Source organism: Amblyraja radiata, chromosome 11, assembly GCF_010909765.2.
Source record: "Amblyraja radiata isolate CabotCenter1 chromosome 11, sAmbRad1.1.pri, whole genome shotgun sequence".
Classification (NCBI taxonomy): domain Eukaryota; kingdom Metazoa; phylum Chordata; class Chondrichthyes; order Rajiformes; family Rajidae; genus Amblyraja; species Amblyraja radiata.
The window spans coordinates 27,566,457-27,593,919 of record NC_045966.1 but is presented as its reverse complement, the minus strand read 5'-3'; the positions used below and the strand labels follow the sequence as shown (position 1 = coordinate 27,593,919).

General features: G+C 43.6%; 1 protein-coding gene across 2 annotated transcripts in view; it reads left to right on the top strand.

Annotated features, from left to right (window-relative positions):
• The window catches only part of stk10 (serine/threonine kinase 10), a 101,128-nt gene that overhangs the window by 4,100 nt on the left and 69,565 nt on the right, over window positions 1-27,463 (top strand). For both annotated transcript variants that reach the window (XM_033029591.1, XM_033029590.1), the window contains exon 2: window positions 25,525-25,689. In XM_033029591.1, the coding sequence (XP_032885482.1) occupies window positions 25,525-25,689 (165 nt within the window). The remainder of the gene's footprint in view (window positions 1-25,524; window positions 25,690-27,463) is intronic.

Sequence of the window (27,463 nt, the reverse complement as noted above, 5' to 3'; positions counted from 1 at the left end):
ATGTATAAGCTCATTAGTTGATGCCCCATCCAATCTAAACTTTAATTCCCAGCTCGCCTAGGCTACACGAACAACACCTCCCAAGCCTGTGACTTTTAGGAATTGCAAAACATAAGAGACACAGGCACATGGGATCATCATTGCTTGCTGGTTTATCGCTAGTTTGTACACTATCCTGACTTGGATGTACCCAAATTATTTTTTAAAAGTTTTTGAATCTTCCTTCATCACCACAGCAACAGTGTGGGGGTGTATTTCCATCAACAGGACTGCAGCAACACAAGATGGTGGCCACTCGCCATCACTATCACCAAGAGGAGATGAAAATGGGCAATAAATACCTGAAAAACAAATTGATAAAACATACTCTCAGCAGTGTTTATCTTTCAAACCCACAAGTATATACTTGTTTTGCTGTGTTTAGCTTTGTAGCTCAGTCTAACTGCACTTAAGATAGTTAATTATTTCTAAAATGGTTTACGTCTTACTGAAAACCTCAATGATATTTAAAGCCTACAGCTGACATTGGGTAATGGTGGGCCTGTTGTCATCTGCATTCTTCTCGTGTAAAATTTCTTCTACTGGGATTTGGTCATCTAACATTAAAGATTATGAACAACATTGAGGCAATTCCAGGTTGCACATGCAACATCTGTTGGTGTTGACCTGTGTATTATTACTTGTCAGAATTTGTTCTTTAAGAGTGAAATCATTATGAATCTTGGATTGTTTGCCCTTCTCTGGGAGGGGCAACTTGGTGGTAGGATGTGGCTTTGTTTTACTCATTTCTCTGTACAGTAAATTCATGATCTGTTATGTCTCATGTAGAAGGGTTGAGTTCATGTGGTAATGAAGTGCAAAAGAAAAGTGACATTGGTTATGAAATTGTGTTGTGGAATGCAAGTGTATGAGCACACACATTTTATCATCTGTTTGCTATTTTTGGATCTATTTTAAATTAAGCTCCACTAAAAAGGCAGTGAAAAAATTCACGTTGATTAAAGCAGTCCCAATGATGTGGCCATGTACTCTTCATGTGAGCTTCATGTCTGCAAACATTCACCAAACCATCTATATCTATGTTCAGGTGTTTCATTTTTTTTTTTGTACGGCAGTCTATTTGACTGTAGACACTTTCATTTTTTTTCAGTTTCAAAATACTTTATTCAAGAAATAAAAATATATACAATATGTGATTCTTACAAAACTCCATCCGACATTCTCGGAGGCTATACATGCATTCATACATACAATACAGTTTCCCCAAATCACAATTTTACCCCACACCCTTGCCACTCGTGTGACCCACTGGCGTGGAATCCCTTCCCTTATTTTGAGGGACGTCTCCACCACATCCTGCCCCACCCCCCCCCCATGTCCAGCAGCGGAAGGTCCCTAGACTGTCGCCCTCCCCCACAGAGCCTTGGCTTTGTCTGCACTAAGTTTCAGTGCGTCCCTCAGCACATACTCCTGCTGTCTGCAGCGGGCCTGTCAGCAACATGATGTTCCTGTCTGTAGTTTCCAGCAAGGTATTTGGTTGTCTAAAGAAGAAAAGTGGTTTCTTTTAATCCCCTCACTCAATATAGAATAATACATCCAGCAGTATCTCTGGGCTGCATTGCGAGAGATCTGTCAACATGGCATAATAAACCTTCAATGTGTGGCAGAACTGGGCTGACTGGGTTAAGTCGGGATGTGGTGTGTGTTAATTAAGAATTATAGATAGCGATCCAAAGAGTGGAGGCAGAATTTGACTTGTTTACATTTTTTTCGGTGAGGGCAGGGAACTCGATGGAAAAGATAAATAAGTTTAGGTAACTTGGTAAAGTTGATAACCGTATCCAAACATACAGAGTATCAATCAACAAAGATAATTGTATTTTCGTCAGATTTGCAATCAATCAAGTAGTAAATGTGCAAATTCTGTAACCATCTAATCAGACTGAATATAAATCATACATGTAAATCTGGCTGGTAAGACAGTGATGCCAGTGTTACAGGGCAGAGAGAAACAAACCAGAAGCTTAATTCCCATTGTTGGGCCTTGATCGACAAGAGAAAACACAATTACCTGGAATTTTCACCTTGGAAACGAGCAACTGAAATGGTTATACACAGGATTATTTTGTATATTTTCATGTTTTTAAAAAGGAACCCAAGATATCATTTGAAACTGTAGCACTAGAATGTATAGTGTTAGATTTGGCAAAAAAAGTGTGCAGTGGAGGCAGAAAGGGGGAAATGCTGGAAGAATTGAAAATAAATATTTCCCTGCTATACAAGGGGATACTTCAGGACCAGCTGAAAATCTTTCATCTTCTGTACTTACCTGTTCCTCATAAGGGACGGTTACAAAGTAGTGATTCTCCTTCCACTCAAGTTTAAATTTGTGATTTTTATAACACGACATTGATATTTACCCAAAATTCCTCTCATGAAGATCACAGTTGTAGCAGTATATTCACTTTTGGAGTCCAAATCTTAATAAAAGGATACAAGTAGTAGCAAGGAACAGTGTACATTTAAGTTCTGCCTGCTCCAAGGGAATGCAATTAAGGTAAAAGTTTGAAAATTGGACGTGTTTTTAGTGTAACAAGATATTGAAGTATTTGATCTTGTAACTAAATATAATGTCATATTGAGGCTAACGATATAGGAGCAAATTGTTTCCAATGATTAAGGGTTTAGAGACCCAAGGTGGATAATTTGATAGTGCGCAGGTTTAAGGTTGCAGCTGTCGATTTAAGCACTATATTTGATGAAGTGATTACGTCAGCATGTCAGAAATGGTTAGTTATGTAGATCAACAACGTACCTCGGTGACTGCCAATCACCCCTCCACCCCCCAGACACTTATCACTTATTATTATTTATTCAAATCATTTGCTATGTCGCTCTTCCAGGGAGATGCTAAATGCATTTCGTTGTCTCTGTACTGTACACTGACAATGACAATTAAAATTGAATCTGAATCTGAAGAAATGGGGAATATTGCTATTAAAATGGATATAACAAAAAATGTTTTACTCCTCGTCACTTTTCCTTCTGGGAGGCCTAAGTGGTCTGCTTTGCCTGGTTATACCCGTTTCATATTGAACTATTACTCTTTCACTTCCCCCTATAGGAAATGAATTAGCAACGGGAACTCATCTAAACTATACTGGGTTTTTGAGGTCTATATGAAACTTTCTTTATTTCTAAGTTAATGAGGTCACTTCCTGCATCTGTCCCCCAGTATATCAATGGCTGAATCGGCAATGCTTCCTGTCCTTAACTTGAACTTGAATGTTTCATTGCCATTCTTGCCAATTATTACTTTTATCTTCAGATAGCCAGTCTTTTCCCTCCCTTAGATTCTCTCTCTGTTTCGGTGGTTAGGTTAGCAATCAGACTTTAAAATAAGTCCATGGACTATAACAGTTTCTCACATATATTTTGTTTAATCCACTGTCTCTACAATGGATAACAGGATCCTGATCACCCCACTCGCTTACCTGAATAAAGATAGGACTTCTGGGTTGTCTTGTGTACCAGCCTACAAGCCTTCACATTCAATTATATGCGATCATCAGAAACATCACCTACTCCCATTTCAGCATTCCAAAGGTTTTGTTCATAATCTCATCATTGTCAACACGTGTCTCTTATGATAGAGTCAAGACTGTTTTATTGTCATATGTCCCAGATAGAACAATGAAATTCTTACTTGCAGCAGCACAACACAATATATAAACATAGTACACTGTGAACGATATAATAAATGAGAGAGAAAAAAAGTAGAGTGTGTGTATGTATATATACACACACTTACAAATACATGCACGCACACAGCTTATTTGAGGTTGTAGTGTTTAATAATAATAATAATAATAAATTTTATTTTTATAGCGCTTTTCTAAGACTCAAAGTCGCTTTACAATAGTAACAGACAATAGCAAACGGAGAAGCGGCGAACAAACAGCGCCAGCGTCCTCTCCGTGCAGTACATAAAGAAAGAATACAGACATAACAATAATAGACATTTAATCGGAATAACATATAATCGGAATATAACAAATAATAAAGACATCACAGAGACACAAATTAAAAACAGAATTCAATCCAAAAACAGAAAATCAAAAACACAGTGTGAAGAGAGAGCAGCGGCAACCAATTCGTGCCAGCGTCCACTCTCCCTTCACGGCAGCCATCTTGGACACAGACCTACAGGACTACAATTAGACAAAAAAAATCATCCCCCCACAGTGGATAGCACTATGGGGGAAGGCACAATGTCCAGTCCCCACCCCATGTTCACCCCAAAGTCAGGCCTATTGAGGCCACCGCAATTGCCTCTACGGAGGCCCGATGTCCCTGGCCGTTCTCACCAGGTGGTCTTGCCCCGGCGTCGGGAGAGTCCTTTCGGCGGCTCGGCCACTTGGAACGGCCGCTTTCTGGTTGGAGCCCGCAGCTGCCGAAGCCGACAAGGCCGCGCCGGTTTGGAGCTCCCAGGCTCCAGATGACAAAGTCGGCGCCGTTTAATAGACAAATGACTGTAGGGAAGAAGCTGTACCTGATCATGGACATTAGTTTTCAGGCTGCTTATTCCTTCGTGTTGGACCACTGGAGACGCTACATCTTCCCCTTTGCCCCCATTTTCCCCAGTCTCCAGAGCCCAGACGTTCCAAATTAAATAGCAATTCATACAGCTTACTATTCAGTGTACTGTACTCATTGCTCACTGTAGTCGTCTTATCACGGGGGAAGCTACAGTCAGATTGCTTGATGGCTTTGCAGAACGCCTTAGTTCCAGTTATGTGCCACTTTAATTCTTCAACTCTTTCCCACTCTGGATTTGGTTTTCAGCTTTCTATGTGGTTTGAATGAAGCTCAACACAAGCACTACTGTCTAGGAACATTATAGCCCTCTGATGACATCCTGAGTTTAACAAATACAGATATTCAGCTGTTCCAAACCTCGTAGCTCAGATTTCCAGCATTCAGTTATTTTTAATTTTTGCATCTCTTTGTTGGTAACTTCAGATATGTTTGTCTTCTATTTACTCCACTGCTAGACTTGACTATTATTAGTCATGTACTTTTACCACCCTCTTTCACTGGACTCCCATTCTTTTGTCTAAATCTCTCCTGCCCTCACTTGGACCTTTCTCTGTGTTCTCTGCCCTCCCCCAGTCCCCCCATATCTTTGACTTAAAATTAGTTTAATCTCTTAACTTTTCCCCAGTTCTGATGAAAGGTGAAGCCTAAAATGTTAACTCTTACTTCATCTCCATCGATGCTGCCTATTTTGCTCAGTATTGCCTGGATCTTGGTTCTTTTTCAGAAACATTTCAATTCTAGTGGCGGCGCGGCTCTGGCTGCAGCGGCTCTCCGGCAGTCCTGTTTGTTTTGTGTTTTTTGGGTTGTTTATTTTCGTTTTGGTTAGTCTAGTTTTGGTTTTTAGTTTCTGTTTGGGGGGGGGGGTTGAAACGCGGCTTGCTGTCTCTCCCTGCGGGGGAATGCGACTTTTATGTCGTATTCCCCTTCTCTGCCTCCGTCTGCGCTGAGGCCTAATGGCGGAGCTGGCGACCTCGAGGCTCAGGAGGCAGAGCCCGCCAGGACTCGCACTGGGCTCGCTCCCGTGAGGACGGCCCGGCTCGGGGCTGGAACAGGGCTTCCGTGAGGGGCTGTGACGCTACCGTGAGGACGGCCGGCCCGAGGAAGGAACGGTGCTCCCGTCGGAGTGGCCGAGCTTGGGGAGGTACGGCGTTCCCAGCCCGAGGGAGGAGCGGCGCCCGGTCGGGGCGGCCCAGCCCGAGGGAGGAGCGGTGCCCGGTCGGGGCGGCCCAGCCCGAGGCTGAGACGGTAACGGCACTCACGTGAGGGCGATCCGGCTCGGGGCTGGAACGATGCTCCGGTGGCTTGCACGGTGTTCTGGCGGCGGTGGCCTGAGTCCGGGGTTCGGCCGCGGGCCAGCGGCTGCGTCAGCAGGACTGGTGAGCGGCAGCTTCGACCACCCCGGGCCGTGGTGTTTGAGCCGCGGGACTGTTTGCTACATCGCCCGGGGGGTATTGCCTCAGCGCAGAAGGAGAAGAGGAGGGAAGAGACTGGAGACCTAAGACTTTTGCCTCCATCACAGTGAGGAGATGTTGGGTGGACTCACTGTGGTGGATGTTAATATGTGTTTATTGTTGTTTTTTATTGTATTGTATGTATGACTGCTTCAATTTCGTTCAGACTTCGGTCTGAATGACAATAAAGGCTATCTAATCTAATCTAATCTAATTCCTTTTTATGGATTCAGTAATAACCAAATGCTTTTAAATGAGGCAAGTTGGCCAGTCATTCAATGAAACAGATTGCAAAGGCGTTCACTTATCTGTCTCAAACTGTTTAGTTTGAATATTTAGAATGCTGTTGTCTGTCACTTTTTTCATGCCATTGACTCAGCCACCTAAAAATACAAATTGAGATGACTTGAAGGTGTGGCACAGTGGTGCAGAGGTAGAGTTGCTGCCTTACTGGCAGAGCTACAACACTCCAAACTTTCCGAGTTGACTGTGCCTGAACCCCTCTGTAAGTGGATCACCATCTTCCTGACAGACAGGAAGCAGCATGTGAGGCTGGGAAAGCACATCTTGGACCAGCAAACGCTCAGCATAGGAGCACTGCAAGGCTGTGTACTCTCTCCTCTCCTCTACTCTCTCTACACCAATGGCTGCACCTCCACAGACACCTCTGTCAAGCTTTTCAAGTTTGCAGACGATACAACCCTGATTGGACTGATCCAGGATGGGGAGGAATCTGCCTACAGGCAGGAAGTGTCACAGCTGGCGTCCTGGTGCCGTCACAACAACCTAGAGCTCTTAAGATGGTGGAATTGATTGTAGACTTTAGGAGAGCTCCCCCTCACCCCACTCACCATCAACAACACCACAAACAACACCACAGTCACATCTGTGGAGTCTTTTAAGTTCCTGGGGACCATCATCTCTGAGGTCCTTAAGTGGGGGGCTACTCCACAGTCAAAAGGGCACAACAGAGGATGCACTTCCTGCGACAGCTGAGGAAGCACAAACTGCCACAGGCAATGATGGTCCAATTCTACACTGCCATCGTAGGGTCTGTTCTCACCTTCTCCATCATGATCCGATTTGACTCGGCCACCAAGCGCAACACCTGGAGGCTGCAGCGAATCGTCCAATCAGCAGAGAAGATTATTGGCTGCTACCTTCCCTCCATTGATGAACTGTACACTGCAAGGGCCAGGAAGCGAGCGGGCAAGGTCATCTCTGACCCCTCTCACCCTGGCCACAAACTCTTTGAATCACTTCCCTTTGGAAGATGACTCCGGACTGTCAAAGCTGCCACAGCCAGACATAAAAACAGTTTTTATTCACAAGTAGTTAGTTGCTCTACTCAACAGCCAAAAATCTGTAGCCTCCCTTTGATCTGGTAATTTGTAACATGCTTGATCAATGGTGTTTTATTATTATTAATGTTTAGTGTTTTCAGAGTCAGTCGTAACTGTCACTGTGTCATGTTGTTACTTGTGGGTGGAGCACCAAGGCAAATTCCTTGTATGAATACTTGGCCAATAAAATTACTTACTCACTTAGTGTCATAGACCCGGGTCAATCTTGACTACGAGTGCTGTCTGTACGGAGTTTGTACATCCTCCCTGTGACTGCTTGAATTTGTTCCGGTTTCTTCCCACACTCCAAAGATGTACATATTTGTGGGTTAATTGGCTTCAGTAAAATTATAAATTCTCCCTAGTGTGTGGGATAGTGCTAGTGTACAGGATGATTGCTGGTCGGCCGGGACTCGATGGGCCGAAAGGCCTGTTTGCACGATGTATCTTTAAAGACTAAAGTAAAGTATGCACCCAACAAAATTGAAATCTTAATAAATTTCAATGCTTGCTATTGATTCTTTGACTATTTTATATAATTTATTATTGTTGATAGTACCTTATCATATGTAGCAAGATGTTAATTCACTAAAAAATTACACCCCAAAAGGCAATTAGCTGAAATACAGAAGATTTCATAAAGTGTGCCTTTGCTTTAATCTAACAACTGCTACTGGGCAATTAAGAAATATTCTGTTTGCAATATACGTAATCCAGGTGTATAAACTATGCTGCAGACGCTATGAGCATTGAAACATATCATTTGACCCACTGAATTCACACTGACCATTGTGTACCCATTTGCACTCATCCCACGTTAATCACACAATTAACTCTTCCAGCATTTCTATCGGCTCTCTCCAATATTCTACCACTTGTCTAGATACTAGGTAGGGATTTGCAATGACTGCTTAACCTAACAATGTGTATGTCTTTTGAATGTGGGAGGAAACTAACATCTGGAAGAAACTCATACACACATTACCTGAGGTCAAGATTTAAGGGCCTGTCCCCCTTGCGTGTCCTTGGCACCCAAATTACGTGACCTCGTGGTCTCGTCGAGCCGCGAAGGTCGGGCGCAAATACATGCATATGCACAGCCGTCTGGAGTGTGTGATGTCATTTGAAGATGGATACAAAGCTGGAGTAACTCAGCAGGACCGGCAGCACCTCTGGAGAGAAGGAATGGGTGACGTTTCATGTCGAGACTCTTCTTCAGTCTGAAAAGAAGGGTCTTGACCTGAAACGTCACCCATTGCTTCTCTCCAGAGGTGCTGCCGGTCCCGCTGAGTTACTCCTGCATTTTGTCTATCTTCAATTTTCTTGGCCCCGCTCTGGGAATAGAAGTGGGGGCGGATCCGGACCGCAACGGGCGTGAGCCCCAGGCTGAGTTCGGCAATTGTTTGCCTGCTTCTGCGTCGCGCCAGGTTCTTGGGCCTGTCCCACTTTGGCCGTCAGTTCCGCGACAGGCCGTTGGCGCGCTAAGATGTCGTTCACTACCAAAATTTCGGACCCCGGGCGATGTCGCGCACAACTCCATACCCTTCTGTGTTTCTCAGTGGGACCGGCCCCGCGCGGCCACACTATGCCCGTGCGCCTCAATGCGACCACGAGGTCGCGTAATTTGCGTGCCAAGGACACGTAAGTGGGACAGGCCCTTAAAGCTGACTCACTGGAATTGTGAGGCAGCAACTCTAGTAGTGTGACAATTTTGGGTCGCTGCATCGTAGATGCATGGACATTACCCTGTTCACATCTGTAATAGCAATAGTTATAGGACAAATACTTTTTACTTCAATCAAAATAGATATCAATAAAGTTGCTCCTTGCCAAATGTTTGATTTGGATTATGCATAATCTAACCAAATTGTTATTTAACTCTGAATAATTTAGAAGTTGTGGTACACGATTCAATCATGGCTGATCTATCTTTCCCGCAGTCTCTACTAATCAAGAATCTGTCAATCTCTACCTTAAAAACCCAATGACTTGGCCTCCACAGACATGTGGCAATGAATTCCACAGATTCACCATTCTCAGACTAAAGAAATTTCTCTTTATCTCCTTTCTAAAATATGCCCTTTTATTCTGAGGCTATGCCCACTAGTTTGAGACCCTCCCACTGGTGGAAGCATCTTCTCTACATCCCCTCTGTCGTCTGTCACTATTCGGTAAGTTCCTTTGATGTCCCCCTTGTCCTTATAAACTCCAGCGTGTACAGGCCCAGTGCTGTCAGACACTCAAAAACATATTTGAATATCACACATGCTTTGAATTATCGGTAGGTCTGTGTAAGAGGATCATTCCCTCCAATTGCATTTGCTAATAGTTGGCTTTACTTTGTGTTGGGATGGGCATTAAAATGTATTATTTGAAGGCAATGTGATTTAATATTTCAAACTAACTTCAACCACAGTTTAGTCTTGTACTGTGTGCCTAGCTGCCCTGAAATTAATTTAAGCTCTATATTCAGTATTCTTCTTCTTCTTCAGAGAAGGAGAAGTATTGTCCATGTTTATTTTTGCAATAATCGGCTTGGAACCACCATTTGTGTGGGCCTGAAGCTTGAACTCAGAAAATGATAGTCCATTGGTCTTTGGTCTGGGGGTGTATCATCCTTGGTCTTAGATTCCCCAGGTCCATACCCATTGGGCTCCCCTTGCATTAGGTGGTCTCTCAGGACCTGCATCAGCAGCAGCAGGTTATCCAGTTCTATATTGGGTCATCGGCCATTACCTTCACTGTGCTGCACCATTTTCCCCATGTGTTACTTGAAGACACAGCAAGCCCTTTTGAGGAGGCTGCGCTATCTTGGAAGCCGCACCCTCCATGCAAGAACAGCCCATCACCTGCATAAGTGGGGGAGGACAGACAGCCCTGCTTGCGACTGCGGACGACCAGACCAGACTGTGCCGCACTTCGTGAATGACTGCTCACTGAGGCTTTTCCCTGGTGGCATCACAGCCATCTACCCAGCAACTGATGCTGGCCTGGCCTGGATGTCTACCCTTGACCTACAACTTTAGGCTGTGCATGCCATACGCAAGAAGAAGACTATCTTTGAAATCCTGTGGACTATTGGTACCCTGTGTACCAGAGCAGTCAGTGTGGCATGGTGGGCAGGACAGACCCATCCAGAGTGTAAGGTCTCATTTCCTGGTGCAGGTTGGGGCAAAAGCTAATACAAGTTGTTTCACAAAATTACAGTTCTCTGCATTTTTATTCCAGATCCATAAAATGTGTTGGGTCTTCGAGTTATGAGTCACTAATTGGGGTTTCTGTGCTTATAAGGTCATTTGAAGCGATTTTTAAACAGTGCAATGTTCCTTGGGGAATGTAATGTTTGTACTCTGTCTGAGATTCTTGGGAAATGTTGCAGCAGTGAGGATAGTGTTGGTCACATGCCTTTTAGGTGGATTTTGGGGAAGTAGTTTGAATATAAATCTTGCAAGATAATTTTTTGAGAGACTCCAATCCTTTATAAGCTTTGAGCTCGTACCACTTGTCACCCAAGGATCATCTTAGTCCCAACATCAGCTGATGTACTTGATTCACTCTGCCCTTTCAAAATAACCTTTGTTACTTTCCGCCTCTTCAAAGTAGAGCACAACACATTCTAAACCTCCCGCATTTGCAAAATGTCTACCTCTTCTATGTACTTTGTTTGCACTATTATTGCCTAGTTACCTTATGTAACAGTTTATAGACACAAAGCTGGAGTAACTCAGCGGAACAGTCAGCATCTCTGGAGAGAAGGAATAGGTGACGTTTTGGGTCGAAACCTTCATCAGAGTAAATGTCACGGGAAAGGGAAGCAAGAGATTCAACTGATCGAATTGATGGAATAGTGTCAGCCTCGATAACAATCAGCATGGGAGCACCTCAAGGCTGCGTGCTCAGCCCCCTGCTGTACTCACTCTATACTCATGACTGCGTAGCCGGTCATAGTGTGAACTCCATCAAGTTCGCTGACGACACCACTGTTGTGGGACGTATCACTGATGGGGACGAGTCAGAGTATAGAAGTGAGATCGACCAACTGACCAAATGGTGCCAGCACAATAACCCAACACCAGCAAAACCAAGGAACTGATTGTGGACTGTGGACTTTGGAAGGGGTAGGATGGGAACCCACAGTCCCGTTTATATCAATAGGTCGATGGTGGAAAGGGTCAAGAGCTTTGATTTCCTGGGCATGCACATCTCTGAAGATCTCTCCTGGTCCGAGAACACTGATGCCATTATTAAGAAAGCACATCAGCTCCTCTACTTCCTGAGAAGATTACGGAGAGTCAGTATGTTAAGGAGGACTCTCTCGAACATCTACAGGTGCACAGTAGAGAGCATGCTGACCGGTTGCATTGGTTCAGCAACTTGAGCGCCCAGGAGCGAAAAAGACTACAAAAAGTAGTAAACACTGCCCAGTCCATCATCGGCTCTGACCTCCCTACCATCGAGGGGATCTATCGCAGTCGCTGCCTCAAATGGCTGGCAGCATCATCAAGGACCCACATCATCCTGGCCACACACTCACCTTCCCGCTGCCTTCAGGTAGAAGGTACAGGAGCCTGAAGACTGCAACGTCCAGGTTCAGACACAGCTTCTTCCCCACAGCCATCAGGCTATTGAAATCAACTCAAACAAAATTCTGAACATTAATAGCCCATTATCTGTTTATTTGCACTTTATCTGTTTTATTTATTAATGTGTGTATATATTTATACAATGGTATAGGGACACATTGATCTGTTCTGTATTCATGCCTTCTATAGTCTGTTGTGCTAAAGCAAAGCAAGAATGTCATTGTCCTATCTGGGACACATGATAATAAACTCTCTTAAATCTTGAGATATAGAAGATGTAGAGAGATAAAGAACAATGAATGTAAGATATTCAAAAACGTAACAATATGGAAGTGAACAGGCCATTGTTAGCTGTTTGTTGGGTGAATGAGAAGCTGGTGTAACTTGGGAGGGGGAGGGATAGAGAAAGTGGTAATGCCGGGGTCACTTGAAGTTGGAGATATCAAAATTCATACCACTGGGCTGAAAGCTGCCCAAGCGAAATATGAGATGCTGTTCCTCCAATTTGTGTTTAACCTCACTCTGACAATGGAGGAGACTTAGGACAGGAAGGTCAGTGGGGGAATGGGCAGGAGAATTAAAGTCTTTGGGAAAGATAATTAAAGTGGGAGATCAGGTAGGACGTTGGGTTGCCGTCTTGCAGCAGCCTGGGGCTTACCTGGATCAGCAACACTCCAGTACTTCCAACATGTGGAATGCACTTTGGACTGTTTTCTTTTCTTTGTAAACAGCTCCAAATATGGCACCTGTGCATTTGTGGTTGTGCAAAAGAATGTCGCTGTGCATGCGTGACAATAAAGAAACAGTGAACCATTGAAATATGAACTGATTTCTGAAATTAATAATGCTGTTCAATTTACCAGACTTGTATTCCAAAACGTAACACAAGTGCATACAAGAGGTCATTGAGTTCAATGAAGAGAAATCCAAATGCTTCAGCCTTCAGCATTTCCCAAAATGCTTCAGCCAGGGAATATGACTAACTTAGGAGCGATCTCACATATACCAGTCAGGTACTAGCACGGCCCACCGTTCCCACATAAATATACCTTCTGGTCCAAATCCCAGACTTTTTGTTATGATATCAAAAGTTCATCCAGTTAGAAGAACTCCATGATTGCACCATTGCATATTGGAGGAAGGGAGTGGCCCTGCAAGTCCTCCTTGTTGGTTCTAGATCGCATGGTATTTTGTGGCATCAGATCAAATGTAAGCCAGGAAATCAGATGCATTTTCCATTGAATTGCTCAAAACATTAATATTCAATTATTCTTTAAAGGGTGCAAAGAAAACCACAACAAACAAATTATTTATTTTTCAGCTGCCTAGGAACCAATTGATTCATTAAAATCTTTCAGAAAACTATTTGTGGCTTGAGTAGCCTGGCTTGTACGGGCCTGCAGATCTGTGGCAATGAGATTGGTTTTTTGAAATGAATGGGCACATCTCTGATAGTTAATGCTTTCATTGTGGAAGTTTAGTTATTGCTTGATGTGCTGAATGTACAATTTGTGGAAGGTTACCAAATTTTATGAAACATAGAGACATAGAAAATAGGTGCAGGAGGAGGCCATTCGGCCCTTCAAGCCAGCACCGCCATTCATTGTGATCATGGCTGATCGCCCCCAATCAATAACCTGTGCCTGCCTTCTCCCCATAACCCTTGATGGAAGTGGCATTTTGGGTGGTTTAGAGTGTGAAGAAGATTACTATATGAAAGAAGATGAGCCAACTAGTAGGTCCTCCAATCTTTTCGCCCATTATTGTCTTGTGGTGGGGTGGTGGTAAGAGAGGCCTGTACATTGTATGTTATGCATTGGTGAGCTAGTGGAATACAGTAAGTTAGCATGCAAATAAACTAATGGGTTTTTTTTGCTCGAAATAGTCTAATTTTAAATATTAGGAACTGGGTCAGCACAATTGTAATGAGGTGCTCTTGAGCATTGGTTGTTAGATATGTGGCAATTGAGAAAAGGAAATTCCTATTTTGTAATGCACGCATTGTGAAAGACATTTAACTTACATTTATGTCTAGCATATGCTTTCCTGTATTGTTTGAGCCTAATGTTGGTATATTAATATAGTTCTAGTTCAAAAATATTAAGTTGAAGCCAGGCATTTTCAATAAATGTCTTCAAATTAGTTGCACGATTGAATCATTGGGAGCAAGTCGTATGCCCTGGCTCAACATGTCTTCATTCTGTTGATCCTGAGTTCCTCATTTTAGTCTGATTATCTGCCTTGAGATCTCTGTGCTGTTGTGCAATTACGTTTTGGATGGGTATACTTGGAAGTAGTTTGCAATAGGTTACATTGAGACCTAGGATGAAGGGATATTCTTAGGAAAGGTTGAACAGGTTGTTTGTATATTCACTAAAATTAAAAGAATGATATCTTATTGAAATGCAAACTTGATGGGGTTTTTTATTACTATTGGTCATTATCATCACTTGTATTGAGAAACAGCAAAATATTTTATTTAGCATGGAACCCAGGCAAATCGTCCCATACACAAGTGCAACAGGTAATGCAAAAAGAGAAATGAACCAAATTGCAGAATAGTGTTGTAGCTATGCAAGAGATGTAAATAGATGGATTGGGCAATCAGGAATTCATAATTTTGAGAAGTTGATTCAAGAGTCTGATAATAGCAAGGAAGTTCTTGAATTTGCTAGTGCTGGCTTTCAAGCTTTTGTACCTTCTCCTGATGGGAAAGGGGAGAAGAAGAAATAAGTGAGGTGTGAATGGTCTTTGATTATGTTTACTTTTTTTCAAAGAAGCCTGGTGTGAGAAGGTTGTTTTGTTCGATGGACAAGGCTGTCTACACAATCACGACAATTTCTTGAGCGAAAATCAGTGTTGGAGGAACCTGGGGAATGGACAGATGGTATTTTGGATTGGTATCCTCCTTCAGACTGATGTAATTTCTTGCCAAGCTGTGATGCATCCCAACAGGATGTTTTCCATGATGCAACTGTAGAAAGTGATCGGAGTAACTGGAGACATGCCCAGTTTCCTTTGATTTCTGAAGAAATAGTAGTGTCGGTATTTTTTTTGGCTGTATCGTTGATGTGGTTGGATCAGGACAAATTGTTGGTGATATTTATGTCTAGGACCCTGAAGCTTTTGACCATTTCCACTATAGCACCATTGATATAGACTGGGGTGTGTATTTCATCCCACTCCCAAAGTCAATGACTTGCTTCTACATTTTTATGACATTGAGGAGCAAAGTTGTTGCCTTGACGCCATGCTACATAGCTCTCTTCCTCTCTGCCTTGTCATTATTTTAGTCCCAGTTGCCTATTGTGGTATCCTTACAAAATTTATAAATGGGGTTAGAGCAAAGTTTAGATGCACAGTCGTGAAGGTGCAGCCATATCTGAGCACACATCCTTGTAGGGCATCAGTGTTGGGAAACATAGAGGGTGTGTGATCATCTATCTTTGACTGATTGTGGTCTGTGGGTTGGGAAGTCGAGGATTCGGTTGCAGTGTGGAGTGCTGAGCCCACATCCACAAATAGTCCTGCCAGGTCGTCTGAGCAGGTCTTGGTGACACAGTGAGAGACTGTATCTGGGCCATTGGCTTTCTGTGGGAAGGCTGATGTGCAGCGTGTGAAGCTGACCATGGGTACAGGTGGGGTGGGTAATATCACTCTAGTTTAGTTTATTATTGTCACGTGTACTGGGGTGCCGTGAAAAGAGTTTTGTTACGTGCTATCCAGTCAGCAAAAAAGACTACACATGACTATAATCAAGCCTTCCCAGTGTTTAGATACAAGATAAAAATAAATCATTGTCTCTTAGTGTCCCCGATGGCTTTGTGAAGGTCGCAACTAGATGTCCTGTCCAGGTTAGGATCACTTGACCTGAATGCCTCTCACACTTGGTGTTCACCAGTGATCCATGTTTTCCGGTTCGTGAAACCCGGATTATTGACTTTGGCACATTTATTGATGAAGTCTGTGATGGCGGTAGTATAATCATTTAGGATGGGCGCATTCCTTTGTATATGGACCTATGACCTAAGCAGTCACGTAGGAGTTCATCTATCTCCTTGTGCTAGGTGATGAAAGGGGTTTTTTTCCCTGCTAGGGTACTTGGGACAAGATGGTGTAGTTTAAGAATAAGACATTACCTACATAATCCAAATACCAGGAGGCATTTTTTTCAGCCAGGTAGGAGAATTGAAGTGGCAGTTTCACCAGTCTGCATTTTAACCTTGCAGCAGTGCTTCAACATTAAAGTTGCCTTTCCCAAAATGGCTGCTCCCATTAGTTTGCCTCCCTTTAAACTTGAGGCCTGCAGGCAGGAGCAGAACGTCATGCTGGAAATCTGGTACAAATTGTCTTTGTATTCCCAGGCTAAGCAGATGGATGATCTGGTACATGCCTAATTCCAAAGACTTTAGTTCTTGTTTCATAACAAATGTTTACGTAAAAAATGAGCAAATAATTAGAATTTTTATCTGTGAAAGTTACTCATTTGGAAAAGGCACTTAGTTCACTGCTGAACTGAACTAGAATTGATTTTGGCTAAATGTGTTCAATGTTCTTCAGTGTCAGTGAAACACTAACAGAATCGAAAGGATAACCAGATCTAAAGAATCCAATGAGCACAGAATTAAGCCATCTCATGAGTCTGTCCAAGACATTATTGGTAGATGCAATAACCAATATAATTCTATTGTGCCATGTGTACAACTGAGTTTGTGGTAACAATTTACCTAATAGGCACCTAATTACTTGATGTCAAGTAAAAGTTGCACAACCATAGAATTGTTTAAGAAGGAACTGCGGATGCTGGACAAAATCGAAAGTAGACAAAATGCTGGAGAAACTCAGTGAGTGAGGCAGCATCTATAAAGAAAAGGGATAGGCGACGTTTCGGGTCGAGACGAAGAAGTGTCTCAACCCGAAATGACGCCTACTCCTTTTCTCCATTGATGCTGCCTCACCAGCTGAGTCTCTCCAGCATTTTTTGTCTCCAACCATAGAATTAGTTTTTCTGCTATAAATTGTACTTGAGTAGAAAACCTCCCCCTTTCACTCAATTTGGTGGCCAATGATGTCTGGAAAAGCCAGTAACTGAATTGCCACAAGAGTTTTTGATATATGGTAAATTGAAAGATAACTTTTTAGATACAGGATAAGTGGTAGACTGTTTCCTTGTTTTGATGTTCTGGAGCATTGTTTAAGCTGCTTTAGTGAATCAATGACCTCCACATATGAGTGCATTTGATTTGTAACTACGCATTTAGTGGGTGGTTTTGTGGCTTCACTGCAAAAACTGGTTGTGAAGCTTCAGAAACAGCAACTTATAACATTTTATCTTGAAATTGCATCATGACATGGGACAGGAAATGGGTGGACCGGATAATTCTGTGCAGAATGAGTACGAAGGAACTATTTTAGCATTTAAGGAACTGGAATTTTGGGTGGTGTGTAACATAGCAAGTAAAATGTTACAGATTTCAATTGAACGGCCTATGGTTTCTAATTTAAATAAACGGACAATTTTGATATTTTAGTTTAGAGATACAGTGCAAAACAGGCCTTTGGCCCACTGAGTCTGCGTCGACAAGAGGTCCCCACACATTACACTATCCTACACATTAGGGACAATTTACAATTTTACCAAGTAAATCAATCTACAAACCTGTACGCCTTTGGAGTGTGGGAGGAAACTGGAGATCCCAGAGAAAACCTACGCATGTCACAGGGAGAACATGCAAACTCTATACAGACAAGCACCCATAGTCAGGATCAAACCTGGGTCTCTGGAGCTGTGAAGCAGCAACTCTACTGCAGTTCTCATTCTTCAAAACGGCAAGAAAAGTTTTTAAAAAATGATCTAAGTGAAGTTATCACTATTAAAAATCTGATTGTGTGTGCGTGTGATCACATTTTCGCAAAAAAACGACGCGGTAACGATAAAAATGTTCCATATTCCGGTAGACATTTTCCCCGTGGAGTCCAAATCCACTTATCTGAAAATGTCATGCTTTATTTTTCGACTTACTACTGAAAATGTTTAAAAATATGACAGAACTTGGAATTTAAAAACTACTGCCGTTCGCTGATGACATCACAATGAGTCTGCTCCGCGTGCCATTCTTCCACGTGCTGCGAGTCACGTCCTGTTCCCCCCCCCCCCCCCCCCCATTTATTCAATAGACGCAGATAGAACTAGCAAGTCAGGCCCTGTACTGGAGCGGTCTCTCTCTCGGGTCGATTTCCGCCTCTGCGGCCCTCTCTGTGCCTCTGCGGCCCTCTCGGTGCCTCTGCGGCCCTCCCTCTCTCTCTCTCTCTGTACCCCCCTCCAGCCGCTTCTGCGAGTTGGGGGCTATGTGCGAGTGAACAGAGCGGGGGATGGGGTAAAAGATGCAAATTATTAATAATATAATATCAAGGGGGGGTGGGGGAGGGGAGGCGTGATAACAGTGTATAAAATTATGAGGGGAATAGATAGCGTTGATGGTCAGAAAGTTTTTCCCCAGAGTGGAAATGTCAAAGACATGTAAAAACTAGAGAGCACAGCTTTAAAGTCAGAGGCTGAAAGGTACACGGAGATGTGTGGTGCAAGTATTTTTTCTAGAGTGGTAGTGCCTGGAATGCAATGCCAATGTTGCGGAGAAAGGGGATATGGGTATTAATTCTGGGCACCATGTTATAGGAAAGATGTGGTCAAGCTGGAAAGGGTATAGAGAAGAATTACGAGGATGTTGCCAGGAATAGAGGGCCTGAGCTATAAGGAGAGGTTTGGTAGGCTGGGACTCTATTCCTTGGAGCGCAGGTGGATGAGGGGTGATTTTATTGAGGTGTATAAAATCCTGAGAGAAATAGATTGGTTAGATGTACAGAGTCTAATCCAGAGTAGGTGAATCAAGGACTAGAGAACATATCTTCAAGGTGAAGGGGAAACGATTTAATAGAAATCTGATGGGTGTATGGAATGAACTACCAGAGGAGATAGTTGAGGCAGGGACTATCCCAACGTTTAAGAAAGTTAGACAGGTACATGGATAAGACGGGTTTGGAGTGATATGGGCCAAACACGGTCAGATTTATTAAAAGCAATTATGGAATGACATTTGATTAGAAAAAGCTTTAGCAGTGAAACGTCTGGATTACAATTGAGCAGATAGTTTCTATATACTGCCAATTATATTTGCAGCATCTCTATTTCGATCTGACAATGCAGTAATCAATAGCCTTTATGTTAGGTGGTAGACGTTGACATATTCACCTGAAATCAGGCATGGTGCTATTACAAGTGTGCACTAAAGAAAATATGTGTATGACTTAACTCTATTTTTAAAAACTGGATGAGAGCCATTAGATCAATTTAGCTAATGGTACTGTTTGAAAAAATCTTAGTGTTCTTGCAAAACATAAAGAATGAACCAAGACTGGTGGACCAGGGGGATTGCAGAATCTGCCAATCTGTTGTAGCTAACCTCATTTGGATGTGAGCCAAAGGGTATAAATAAGCAGTTTGATGCATGTCTTCTTGACCCCAATAGCAGTAGACATCTGTACAGTTATCCCAAGAAAGAATTAGCATGAAGCCCTCTTTAGGCATTTAGCGGAAAGCCTTCATCACATTTGCTATCAGTATCATTCCTTCCATCTGTCCCTCCCCTCTTATTTGGAATCAGCCTTTATTAACTGTTTTGAGAGTCAGTGGGTCAGTCAAACATTAGCTTTGTTTATATTACTTGGTTCCTTTTCAAGTGAAAAGAGTTGAGTACATGAGATGGACTTTTGTGGGACACTTCTCGTCTAGATGTTGGCCCTGGTTTGTCATCATTTTGATCATTTTGTGCAAAAATGTTTTGTGACATTCCTCGGACACTATCACAAGTTGACCAAAGGCTTCAGTGGGTTGTTATCTAGTTATAATGCCAACGTTTCTGAATGGTGAGTCAATATAGCTAATGGATCATGCTTTTGCTGGCAGTTGCTGTCTTAACTCGGTCCATGAACTTTCCTCATTGGAAGTTTTCTGTGGTGTTCTGCTGTCCTCCCATCTCACCCCTCAATTGTTGACCCCCACTAAGCTACCTATAGAGCTTAGCCAGCCAATCCCAAGGTACGTGGTTCACCTCATTGGGCACCAGAATACTTTACAGCATTGACCTCCCCAACTATATCCTTGGTTGCACTACAGTTCTTGCACTATTACTGTTACCTACTATTGTGTTTCTATGTTCTAAAAATAGCGGAGTCAGGGGGTATGAGGAAAAGGCAGGAACGGGGTACTGATTGGGGATGATCAGCCATGATCATATTGAATGGCGGTGCTGGCTCGAAGGGCCAAATGGCCTACTCCTGCACCTATTGTCTATTGTTATTAACTAATTGAATATTTTAAATATTTTGTATATTGCATTTATGAACCTGCTAAGCAGCTGTAAGTAAGAAATGCTTGTGCCATTGTTGCTGCATTAGACATTTAAACCCACATGACTCTCTTGACTCTTATCCATAATCTAGTCACACCCAGGGCCGGATTTACCTATAAGGTAGACAAGCTTAAGTTTAGGGCCTCGAGGTCTAGGGGGGCCTCCGGCCAAGGCAAGACACCTACCGTTCAACTCTGGGCGCTCCCTCTCCCTCTCCCTGCTGGGCTCCGCTCGCTCCTCATCCGCCGGCACGGCAGGCCGCCGTGCACATGCACATTGCTGCGGCCTGCACGTCCTCCTCCCCCCCCCCCCCCCCCGCACATGCGCCCAACCACGGCCAGCACATCATCGGCCGCACTGCGCATGCGCACTGCAATGGCAACTGGTCGGCGCTGGGCACTTTCTCCCTCGCTTTGAATTGTGGGAGATTTGGCCGCCATGGCTGTCCGGTCGCTGCCTCGCCGCCAGCGCTGAAAACCAACGCGGAGGGGGCCTCACAAGTGCAACAGCTTAGGGCCTCTCTTCATCTAAATCCGGCCCTGGTCACACCAATGTCAGCATATCTGGACTGCTGTCTGGCAGGAGGTACATGTGTGTCTTGAGAGTAGTGTAAGTACAGGTGCTGAGAGTTAACTGTTTAGAAGTATGTGCATTGTCTGTAGGCTCTGGGTTGTTAATGTGTTATTTTGTTAACTTCTGTATCGTCATTGAAAGATTAATAGCAGAAATGTATACATTCAATCTTTCAATTTTTACACTAACTTTTCATTAAAGCCCTCCAAAGAATATCACTTTATCAGGGCTCGAAATTAACGGTTGCCTGGGTGCCACTGACCACCCAAAGTGCCGCCGGGCAACCTAAACGCCGACTCATTTGCCCGGCTTGGCACTGCAGATACTGGTTTATACCGATAGACACAAAACTGGAGTAACTCCGCGGGTCAGGCAGCATCTCTGTAGAAAAGGAACGCGATGTTTCGTGTGGGCGACTGCTGTATTGTGGGGCAAAGATACTAGGTGCGGGGTGACGAAGGGTCGGAGCGAATGACGGGCCCCGAACAGCGGCAGAAGCGGCCACGACAGCTGCTCCATCTCCTCCTCTTCCCGCACCCCTGATAGCGGCCGCTGCTTGCAAATCCGCCGCTTTCAAAAGAAACCTTCTCGCACGCCGAGGCCTGGAGGAGGGAGGGAGGGGGAGGCCTCCTTCCGCCGTCTGAAGCAGCTGCTCCAAAGATCCTATAGCTATAGGATCTTTGAGCTGCACCGCTTGGCCCCGCATCTTGCAGTTGACTGGCGGCGGAGGGGGGGGCGGTGGCGATGCTATCCCAACAGCCTCCCCCTTTGGCGGTGGAATTTGGCCAAGGCAGCGGGGCGATGTTGTCCGAGGAGCGCTGACCTTCCTTCCTCCCCACCTCCTCTGCCTCGCTCTCGCTCTCGCTCTCGCCCCCCCCTCCACACCTCTTATCCTAGGACCCCTCTCCATCCCACACTGATTCCCATTCAGAATCAGAATGCTTTATTGTCATTGCATGTGTCACATACAACGAGATTACTGTGTCTCTCCATTTAAAAGAACTTCAAACATTCACATACTCATACTTTTTACACTCCCTCCCTCCCCAAACCCACCCATGGATTTACATTTACATAAATTAACACTGTCTCCCACCCCCCCTCCTTCCCCATAACCTGCTCCCGAGACAGAGTTCAGTTCCAAGATTGCTGATGGGTAAAAGCTGTTCTTGAGTCTGGCAGTGCGTGACTTTAGCGACCTGTACCTTTTTCCTGAGGGCAGCAGTGTGAAAAGGTGATGACAAGGATGTGTAATGTCTTTCACGATATTACAGGTCCTGCTGCGGCATCTGGAGTGGTAAATGTCCTCCAGAGGGGGCAGGGGGAGTCCAATGATACCCTGGGCAGTTTTTATCACCATCTGAGAGCTGCTCTGTCAGCTGCTGAACAGTTCCCAAACCAGGCAGTTATGCAGTAAGTCAGTATGCCTTCTACCGAACAGCGGTAGAAAGGCTCCAGCTGTTTAACAGACAGATGGGCCTTCCTCAGTGTTCTGAGGAAGTAAAGTCTCTGTTGCGCCTTTTTTTACAACTACAGCAGAGTTCACAGACCATTTAAGATCCTCACTGATGTTGATTCCCGCCTCTATTCAGTCCTCACTGACATCCCCTGTGCTCCTCTCCCCCCCTGCCCCACCCCCCCAATTTAATCATCACCCTACCCACCCATTCATTCTCCTGCCACCCCCCCCCCCCTCCATCCATCCATCCTACACTGGTCCCCCAATTCATCCTGTACTGATCCCATCCATCCTGCACTTCTCCGCCCCCCCCCCCCCCCATTCATCCCGTACTGATCCCCTCATTCATCCTGTACTGATCCCCCATTCATCCTATACTGATCCCCTCATTCATCCTGTAGTGATCCCCCATTCATCCTGCACAGACCCTCTGATCCACACAGTATTGACCCCCCCCCATTCATCCTGTGCTGATCTCCCCCATCCATCCTGCACTGACCCCCCCATTCAAGAAGAATGGGGGGAACAGTCTGAAGAAGGGTCTCGACTCAAAACGTTGCCATTTCCTTCGCTCCATAGATGCTGCATCGCCCGCTGAATTTCTCCAACATTGTCTACTCCCATTCATCCTGTACTGATCCCCCCCCCCCATCCATCCCGTAATGATCCCCCCCATTCAACACCACTGACATATCCCATGCTCTCCCCTTACAGCTTTACATACTCCAACCAACACGTACTAATTCACCTGCCTCAATCCATCCATTCCGCACCGATTGCCTTCTGAACCACCCCCCCCCCCCCCCCCCCCCCCTCCCGCCATCTATCCACCCCGCACTGATTCACACACCTCCTGACCCTATTGTGCTGGAAATGTCTTCAGAGCGAGCATTGACTATGTTTGATAACAAAATGCAATCAAATGTGTCTTAATTCCCATTGTTATTATTTGTTTTAGTCCATAAAGATGGATTAATTAAATTGTGAACACGTGAAACATTAAAACTGGTGTTCGATTGTCACTGCTACCGTTGACACGTTATTACAGAATTCATTTTAACGGCAAATTAAAACTCTTAACATGGAGTATCAGTACTGTAGTTATTTAATGAGCAACATTCGCAACTATACGTTGGATTTATCCAGGTATTACAGTCGGTCATATATATCACAAATTTGGTCAGGAGATATTTCAGTTGAAATTTTAACATTAATTCTGAAGTGGGAATGATGGAAACAGCGTCTATCAATTTTTTTTAAATCTGGTGCGTACAAACTGGGTATCTTCATTGCTGTTCACAAAACGTACATCTAATCTGAATGTCCGGTACTGTGGCGTTTTGACACCTTTAAACATATTACCAAAAGAACGTTTGTTGCAGTTATGTCCTTTGGCCATCTCTTGTCAGTAAGTGTAATGTTTAACCTGTCAGATGGGTATAGTCGCTTTTAACAGCCTTTAAAATGCCTTTAGAAATTTCCTTGCAACCTGTATATTTTGGTTATGGATAAATTATGTGCGAAGCCAGAGTGTTTCTGTGCCATAGCAATAACGACCCATGCCATGTCATGGTAATTTTCGGTCCTTCACAGAAAACATGCTTGCATCAATCTGTAGTGTGCATGGTTAAGTATATATGTTACCATGGTCCAGGATTTATTGACACAGGTTGATCATACGTTGAATAATCCAATTACATTTTTGTTTGGAAGTGGAAAGAACTAATAGAAATTGCATTCATTGCAACGTGTAAAAATAGTTGAGATATTGTATTATAATTTTGCTTCGTGTCATTGTGGTATATCTTGTCTTGATTGGTGAATATGTTTAGTTTGAGTTATTTGAAGCAGAAATAATATGTGAATGTAGGCAAAAGTGCTGGAGAAACTCAGCGGATGCGGCAGCATCTATGGAGCAAAGGAAATAGGCAAAGTTTCTGGCCGAAACCCTTCTTCAGACTGATGGGTTTCGGCCTGAAACATTGCATATTTCCTTCGCTTCATAGATGCTGCTGCACCCGCTGAGTTTTTCCAGCACTTTTGTCTGCCATCGATTTTCCAGCATCTGGAGTTCCTTCTTGAACATAATATGTGAATGCTTCATTGAGCATAATTCCGACTGGTAACTACGCACTTCGTCCAAGCACATTATTGCACGCGTCATGCAAACCATCTTAAATGACCACCTAAGCTCTCATTTGGCAACCTAAAAAGCTGTCAAGGTTGCCCGACTGGCAACAGGGAAAATAAGTTAAGTGAGAGCCCTGTTTATTCCTTAATAGTGAGCTCCACCTCTCCAGGCTATCATGCTGCTTGCGTCACCCTGGAGCCCACGGTTAATTTACAATCTATTGTGTACAAATAAATTTATTGATATATGGCCTTCCCTACATTCATGGCAACAGAAGTAGGTTAAATAGATTCTTGAGGTTCTTAAAATGTCTGCACACTGGGTCCTGAGCCAAAACATCACGAATCCATGTTCTCCAGAGAGGTTGAGTTACTCCGCTTGACCCATTGAGTTACTCCAACACTGTCATTTAAAATAAATCATATGCTGGGCCAGCCATCTAATACACTAGTAGCAAGAGCTGTTTAAGGCTAGGTGCCCTGTCGCAAGTGACTCTCTTCCTGACTAATGCCTTTCAGTTGGTAAAAATTAAGTGAGATGTGTGGTGCTGCTCTGTTCACTTGCCTGGATAAGTGCAGATGGAATGCTTGGTGCCACCCAGGCAAAGGATCCTTTCTGGTACACTTGTCTGTGCTGTGTATCACCTATGCAACAATTTACCTAGGCTCCTTAGGCCGTTATCCCAACCAGTGATCTCCCCCACCTAGAAATACAATGACAACGTACATATGAATATCAAACTGCCTTCAGATTCCCTTCAAAATTCCCCACCTCTTTCATCACTGGAGCTCCCTACCTATGAATGTTGTGGGGACACCATCAAGCATCCCATGAATTAATGACATTCTCACATTAATTCTCTGGCTAGGAGAAGTGAACCGAAGTGGAGATGTTAAACAGGATTGCCTTTGCATATGAGAAATTTTAACATGATGAAATATGCCACGTATGAAAATATTTTTGCTTGTCCATTGCAGGCCATAAACAGAGAAACTGGAGTTCTAGCTGCTGCAAAAGTTATCGAGGTCAAGAATGAAGAAGAACTTGAAGACTTCATGGTGGAAATTGAGATTCTGGCCTCGTGCGATCATATTAACATTATTAAACAGCTGGATGCATTATTTTATGAGAATAGGTTATGGGTAAGGATGACAATTTTTTTTATTCTACAATGTTAGCTCCATTTAATTGTGGTTGGGATTGAGAATGTAAGGAACCTGCTGCGACCTTGATCTTTTCCTTCTGAAGCCTTTGGGGATTTGTTTTGGAATTGCTTTGAAATAATTCCCTTCCATTGCTTTTCATTACAATTTGATCGCATTTTGAGAATGTAACAGTGGGCATCTCCTCATCATATTCTGTGTCCCAACTTGTTGATTTGTACGATAGTACATTAGTGAAACTACCAAATCTCTTGGACATGCAAGGGAAATTGCACAGTTTTTGTGGAGGCTCCAACTTAACAGTACTTTTGCAAACCTTATTCAATGTTGAAAATATCGCTACCGTTACTCGATTCCGATATGATAAAGAGCTGTATGAAATTGTGTGCAGTTTTCTTTTAATATTTCCCCATCCCTGTTCAAATCTGGATATCACTGTTTACATTGTTAACTCCACATGCCAAAGATTAATTTTTATCTTGAGGTGTTTTTTGTGAACACTGGCAGGCTTCTGTTTCCAACTCCTTAACTTGTACTGGTCCTCACTCCTTTCAAATCTTTGTTCTATGACTTCTCACTTTCGCATGTTTATTCATCCACCCATTCTCTCACTGCAATTTGAGAACCTTTGTTCTTGATGTTTCCATTCAATGCTGTTGTCTGACTTGTTTGCTTTGTTGTACCCCTCAGCCATGTAAACCTTTCTCTCTGTAATTATTCCCTGTCAATGAAATATACCACCTCTGGATTCCCATGAACTCCAAGAGTATTTTGTTCTCCATTCTGACAATATCACCTCTCAGCTGCTAGCCATGGTTTTCAATGCTAGAGATCTTTTAAATCTCATAAGTGATTGCTATTAAGGAAGGATAAATCTTATTACACTGTCTTATAAATCTCTGCATATCAGAGCTACCCAGCTCCTATCAGGCAACTGAACCATCCTATCACCAACTAGATAGCTGTCCTGACCTACACACTACTTCATTTGGAGACCCTCGTGCTGTTTTTAATCGGAATTTACTGGACTTTATCTTATTATTCCCTTTATCCGGTATCTGTGCACTGTGGCTTGTTTGCTCTCATGTATAGTCTTCCTGCTGACTCGATAGCACGCAGCAAAAAGCTTTTCACTGTACCTCGGTACATGTGATAATAAACTAACTAACTAAGCTAAACCAAACCTCTGTATAAAGCCACTTGTATGATAGAATTTAATCAGGGAGACCAGTTTTGTTTTTTTCACAAACACCAGACATCACTGTCTTGTTCAGGTGCAATTTCCCCACGTCCATGACCACTTGTACTGTAGATGTTGTTCCTTCGCAGTCCAGGTGGTAAATATCTGCCTGTATGTTATCCGTGTATTCCCCTTCCCCCCCCCCCCCCCCCCCCCCCCGCCTCCAATTCCCTGCATATCCATGTGCCTAACTTTTAAAAAAAACTCTTAAATGCCACTATCATATTTGCTTGCACCTGTCAGCATGTTCCAAGCATTCACCATTCTGTAAAAATAAAACTTGCCCCACACATCTTCTTGAAACATTCCCCCTCTGACCTGAAAGCTGTACCTACCTCTAATCTTTGACATCTTCATCCTAGGGATAAAGGTTCTTGACTCGTTACCTTATCTATTGCCTCATAAATGTTATACATTTCTATTAACCTGTGATGCTCCAGAGAGAATTATTTAAGTTTGTCCAACCTTCCTTCTACCTAATACTTTAATCCAGGCTGTGTTCTAGTAAACCAC